We start from the raw sequence: 6,131 nt of genomic DNA on the forward strand, positions 1-6,131 counted from the left end.
TCAAGACTGGTCAAGCTTCCCCTCTATTTACTCCCATAATATCTTGTCTTATTTTTATCTAGCACTTTTTATTTTGTGCCGAAATTGTCTAAATTCTTAGAGGGTAGAGCAACTGTCTTGACTTAACTTTCCTCTCCTTTCTGAAGTGGAAGATATTTAGTCCGACATCCTCACAGATCCTCGTTGAGTGGTCTCTATCTACAAGACTATGAGTCTACTGAGCTCTCACTCCCGACATGCAGCCACATTCTCAAAACTGGACGCACGTGACAGAGTTTGTCATGGCGGGCTTTGCGGGGGCTCATGAAGCACGCTTCCTCTTCTTTACACTCTTCCTCACCATGTACCTGTTTACCTTGGTGGAGAACTTGGCCATCATCTTGGTGGTGGGTTTGGACCATCGGCTATGGCGACCCATGTATTTTTTCTTGACGCACATGTCCTGCCTTGAAATTGGGTACACCTCGGTCACGGTGCCTAAGATGTTGGCTGGTTTTATTGGGGTAGATGGGGGCAAGAGTATCTCCTATACTGGCTGCCTGTCACAGCTCTTCATCTTCACCTTCCTTGGGGCAACTGAATGTTTCCTACTGGCCGCCATGGCCTATGACCGCTATGTGGCCATCTGTATGCCTCTCCGATACGGGGTTTTGGTGTCCTGGGGCACTTGCATTCGTCTGGCTGGTGCTTGCTGGCTGGTGGGCTTCCTCACGCCCATTTTGCCCATCTACTTCTTGTCTCAGCTGACATTTTGCGGCCCCAATGTCGTTGACCACTTCTTCTGTGATGTCTCACCCCTGCTAGCTTTGTCCTGCTCGGATGTCACCCTGAAGGAGACCACAGACTTCCTGGTCTCTCTGATGGTACTCCTGGTCTCCTCTGCAGTCATTTCTGTGTCCTATGGCAACATCATCTGGACGCTGCTGCACATCCGCTCAGCGGCCGAGCGCCGGAAAGCCTTCTCCACCTGTGCAGCTCACCTGACTGTGGTGAGCCTCTTCTATGGCACACTTTTCTTTATGTACGTACGGACCAAAGTGGCCTCCTCTATCAACTTCAACAAGGTGGTGTCTGTCTTCTATTCCATTGTCACACCGATGCTCAACCCTCTCATCTACAGTCTTCGAAACAAGGAGGTAAAGGGAGCTCTGAGCAGAGCCTTTTCCCTCAAGTCTTGGAAAGGTCAGTGAGGGGGCCAGTGGGATCCAGTTTCCTTGGTTTGGCTTTAGAAAGAGAATGGTGAGGAATGGAGCAGTGGCCTAAGTAGTCAGGAGTTACGGTAAAGTAAAATGCAAATCTGCTATAATGAGAGAGACTTAACTATAATGGAGCTGAGAGAATGTAGGAGATTTTCTCTTCCTGCAAGAGTCCAAAGTGAGTACTCTAGGTTAGTGGGTGGCTCTGCTCAACAGGCACACAAGGATCCAAGTTCTTTCCATCTTGTGGAGTCGACATTTCCTAGGATGTTGGCAAAATAAGACTCATGGGCCAAATTCAGCTCAGCATTTGTTTTTAATGGCTTGTGAGCTAAGAATGATTTTTATATTTTTAAAAGGTTGAAAAACAAATCAACAATATTTCATGGCATGTAAACATCTTATAAAATTAACATTTCAGTGTCCACATCGAGTTTGATTAGAACACAGGCACCCCATATGAATTGTCTGTGGCTGCTTTTGTGATGTAAACACAGAGTTGAGTAGTGACAGAGACCATTTGCCAACCCCCAACCGCGGGCTTTCTTGTTATTCACATGGTCACCACTGGGACCCAGCAGGCGGGAAAGGTGAGGATGAAGATACAGAAGACATATACTGTGTCTTAAGGTTTCTCTACTGGATTTAGCAATCATCATTTCCACTCACTTCTGTTGGTGAGAAGTTGGCCATAGACCACATCTGATTGCAAGGGTGTTAAAAATAATCCAGAGATAAGTAGCTGTATACCCAGCCGCAATTTAATTATTGTGGAAAAGAGAACAAATTTTGGTAGACAACCAGCAGTTTCCACCACAAAGTCCGCAGAATCACAGCTTATTTTCCATGTGACCCATACACTTATCTTCTCTGTTTTCACATTCTCTTACTTGAAATATAGAATAATCCTCCCTCTACACTACGTGGTTCTTTGAAAATTGATTTAAGAAGAGCTTTATGGCAACGTCAGCTCACTTGAAATGAGACTTAAAAAGACAGTTACAATTCAAGTAGTTGTCTACGTGTAGAGAGAGTTGCCTTCCTGAAGACATTTACAATCAACATTTGATTCAAAAAAAAAACGCTGAGCTTGAGGCTAGGTGAAGGAGGGAAAACAGATTTTCTATAATTATGTTTCTAAACTGGCCAATAATGAGCAGATTACAGGATGCTGCCTGAAGCATCACAGTCTCTACCCGCAACCCCCAACCCAGTATCTTAGCAGTTGAATTTTTAATAGTTGACAGAGAGGGCACACATCACAAGTTTTGAAAAACATTTTATTTATTGAATATTGTGTCAGTAATGTGCTTTATATTCCTTTGCTTCAAATGGCAAGATGCCAAAACAGTGAAAAGATGAAAATCTTTCAGAAACGAATAAAAGAATTCATCTGAATGGAGTAGAAGAAGTAGATACTTTCAGGCACCTGACCTGAGTAAATGTGAACACAAAATGAATTTGACTTTTATTCCTATTATTTACTTATTTATTTATTTAAATCTATTCAATTATTTTTTTATGATGATATTGGTTAATGAATTCTGGTAAGTTTCAGCTGTATATTTTAACAGTAAAGCATATATATATATATATATACATATATATGTGTGTATATATATATGTGTGTGTATATATGTATATATACACACACATACATATATATATGTGTATATGTGTGTGTGTGTGTGTATTCACATTATGTGTTCACCTCCCTGAATTTGACTTTTAGGTTTCTGGCTATTGGAAAAAAAGCAAAACATACTGGGTATATTAATCAGAGTTCTCCAGAAAAACAGAGCCAATAGAATACACACACACACACACACACACACATATATTTATAGATATATTAAAAAGGAGATTTATTATAGGAATTAGCTCATGTGATTATGGAGGCCCAGAAGTCCCACGATTTGCCATCTGCAAGCTGTAGAACCAAAAAAACCAGAGGGGTAGTTCATTCTGAAACTGAAGGCCGGACAACCAGCAGCACTCATCTTGGAGGGAAGGAGCAGATGGATGCTCCAGCTGAAGTAAAGAGTAGATTTGCCCTTCTGTCTTTTTGTTCAGCTCCTACCCTCAACGGATTAGATGATGCCAACCTGTGTCGGTGAGCGCCATCTTCTTTATTGAATGCTAATCTCTTCGGAAACCTCCTACAGAAACACCCAGAAATAATGTTTTACCAGCCACCTTGGCATCGCTGAACTCAGTCAAGCTGACACATAAAATTAACCATCACACTAGGTTATGAGGTTCTCATTTATAGTCATAGAAAGATTTAAAATTTGAATACATCAAGCTTTTTGATGAAGAAACCTACACTTTGAGATAAATTACATAATTTGGTAAAAACTCTGAGGTGTACTCTTAGAAAGGATTCTATGCATGTAAAGGTGAATGTTGCTTTAATAAAATCAGATATAAGGACCTAAACTGAAATAAAAGGTCTTTGTGAGTGTGATCATTTACATTATAAAACAATCACTCCCTTAAAAAACAGACCTACCTGAGAGAATTTTAATTGCTGGAGAGGAGCATGATACGTGCAGGTATTGACAGCTAAAGTTTTTTTTTAAATTTAATTTTATTAGTTTCAAGTACATTGGTTATACATGTATATAGTTTATAAAACGATCTCCCTAATGATAGCTAAAGGTTTAAAAGCCACTGCCCATGAAGATAAATTATGAAATTATATCAGAGAAAATACAGATTTTTATGAATAGGGAATTTCTGAGAATATAATTCCTTCTTTGGGGGTATATTTATTCGTAGAGTGAAACACAGTCATGGAAAATGCTAGCTTAACATAGACACGACTTCACTGGTACCCAGAGAATGTTGCAGGGGGTAACTCCAGAGAGAATTAAGATAGAATTCGCCCTAGTGGTTGTTCATCTGAGACTGTGACTGTAAAGTGCTTTACCCATTCTGGATGCCAGGATATTGACTTAATCGTTAGTGGGGAACTATCTAGTTACTGTCCCAGAGACGGTCCTTTAACCTGGGACTTGGTGAGAGTGACTGGAGGTATTCTCTGAGATCAGAACTCGACAGTTTGCTATGTACCATTACGAAACACTGTCAACGAGTTTGGTGTGGATCTACTTCCCCGAGGCCCATCTGGACCTCCTTCTGTGGTGCCAGATTCTTTTTATCTCTTGCACCTGTGCTGGAATTACCATATCATTTTTTTTTCCCCAGAATTTGGTTAGTCCCTTGCTTTTCAATTTTCACACACCAATCCCTCAGCAGTTGATTTTTAAGGCACGTTTGTGGAAACGCTGGCTTACAGGATGCTGCAGCTGTTTCTCTAAATTGTCTTTATTTATATCCTTATTTCCTTTGGTAGTTTCATAATCATTGGTCTAAATAACATCATTGGCCAACCATGGCAAGGTAGGAGCATCTTAAACTCCTTCTGTCAGGAACGTAAGATGGATCTCATTACCCAGAAACGTGATGCCTTGATATCTTGATAGTTTGTGTGACTCCGTTCAGCTCCGTCCCTCCCCAGGGAGCAGTCCAGAAGTGCTGTCACTTCCTTAATCAATGCCCAGTATTTTGTGGGCTTCATTAACATCCTCACACTCTCTTGGGAGTGGAGGGGCTTTATTTAGAGCAGACTTCGCCCTAGTGGTTGTTCATCTGGGACTGCGACGGTCACTTGTCCTCGCTTATCCAGAGACTAGCAGCTAACCAGAGCATGTTCAGAGTATTTACTTCTCACACAACTGTTTCACAATATATTTAGTTTACTCCAATCAGGGTAGGTTGGGAATGTTTGATTATAATCTCTTTGCTTGTAAGGAGACACATTAGCCTGTCTGAAGTTCCCTCCACAAGACGTAGGTTGGAGCAAAAGTCTCACAAAAGTTTTAGTTATTCAGCAATGAATCAAGAGATGCAGGTTTGCCACTAGGTATAATTTTGTCGAATTAATTAAAAGCACATCTTTAGCTCTTACTATGTGCCAGTACGCTATAAATATTTATTCATTTGCTCCTCACGGATAACCCCACAAAGTTGGTAATACTATTCCCTGACACATGGGGAAACTGAGGTACAGAGAAGTTACGTAGCTTGCCCAGAGTCATGTAGCTAAGTAAATGGCAGAGCCAGGGCCTGAAATTTATTCATTTGACTCTTAACATCTGCAAAGTGATGCCCTGGGTAAACTGGTCCCCAGTCTTGGCATCAGTTCCCTTAACTGTAAAAGGGATGATTTTAAACACCTAAGTTTTGAGTGTTTAACGTGTGCTGAGCCCTTCCACGCATTTTCTCATTTTGTTATCACGACAACCTGCAGGGGAAGGCTTTGTCTCATTTTATGTTGGAGGAAACCAAGGCTCAGAGGGTTAAGCCACATTTCCACGTTCATACTATAACATGGCAGAGCCAGGAGGATTTGTATCAAGTCTTCCCGACTTCCTTCACCCACTCTACCCTACTGCTTGCTTTTGTAGATCTCTTCTAATGCTAACTTTGCATAAGTCATTCATTCATCAAACACCTATTCTGTTTCCTCTTTGTGCCAGGCACTGCCTGGTTGCTGAGAAGCCATAGGATAAATTCAATCAGATGCTTCCATCAAGGACGATATTATCTGCAAACTTGTCTTATCTCTCTCTGATAGAATAAAACCCAAAATAGAAGGAGCTAAGTGACCAGGAGCGTTCCAACCAGCAAGATGGGGCTCGGAGGAAGGGCTGCTTTCCTGGTGCTGAGCTTAAGGAAGGCATCCTCGAGAAACTGGCACTCCCTATGGTCCACTTCTGATGTTCTCATTTGCGATGATACCTGCCAAGTATTTGTTCTTTTGTGTTCTTTTCAGGATGGGGAAGGATGAAGTAGCATTTGAGAAAGAAGAGGCAGGACGTGAGGTCTGCTCCTGATGCCAAGATGGCAAAGACCTCCATGGCCACTGTG

General features: G+C 41.5%; 1 protein-coding gene across 1 annotated transcript; it reads left to right on the forward strand.

The window, feature by feature from the left end:
* The first annotated feature begins 223 nt into the window (after nucleotides 1-223).
* LOC102888224 (olfactory receptor 6Q1) lies at nucleotides 224-1,208 on the forward strand. Its single transcript, XM_006906011.1, has one exon. It carries the CDS (start codon nucleotides 237-239, stop codon nucleotides 1,188-1,190), a length of 954 nt encoding a protein of 317 aa, XP_006906073.1. The 5' UTR covers nucleotides 224-236; the 3' UTR covers nucleotides 1,191-1,208.
* Nucleotides 1,209-6,131: the final 4,923 nt, after the last annotated feature.

The sequence above is a fragment of the Pteropus alecto genome, unplaced genomic scaffold (assembly GCF_000325575.1).
Source record: "Pteropus alecto unplaced genomic scaffold, ASM32557v1 scaffold91, whole genome shotgun sequence".
NCBI lineage: Eukaryota > Metazoa > Chordata > Mammalia > Chiroptera > Pteropodidae > Pteropus > Pteropus alecto.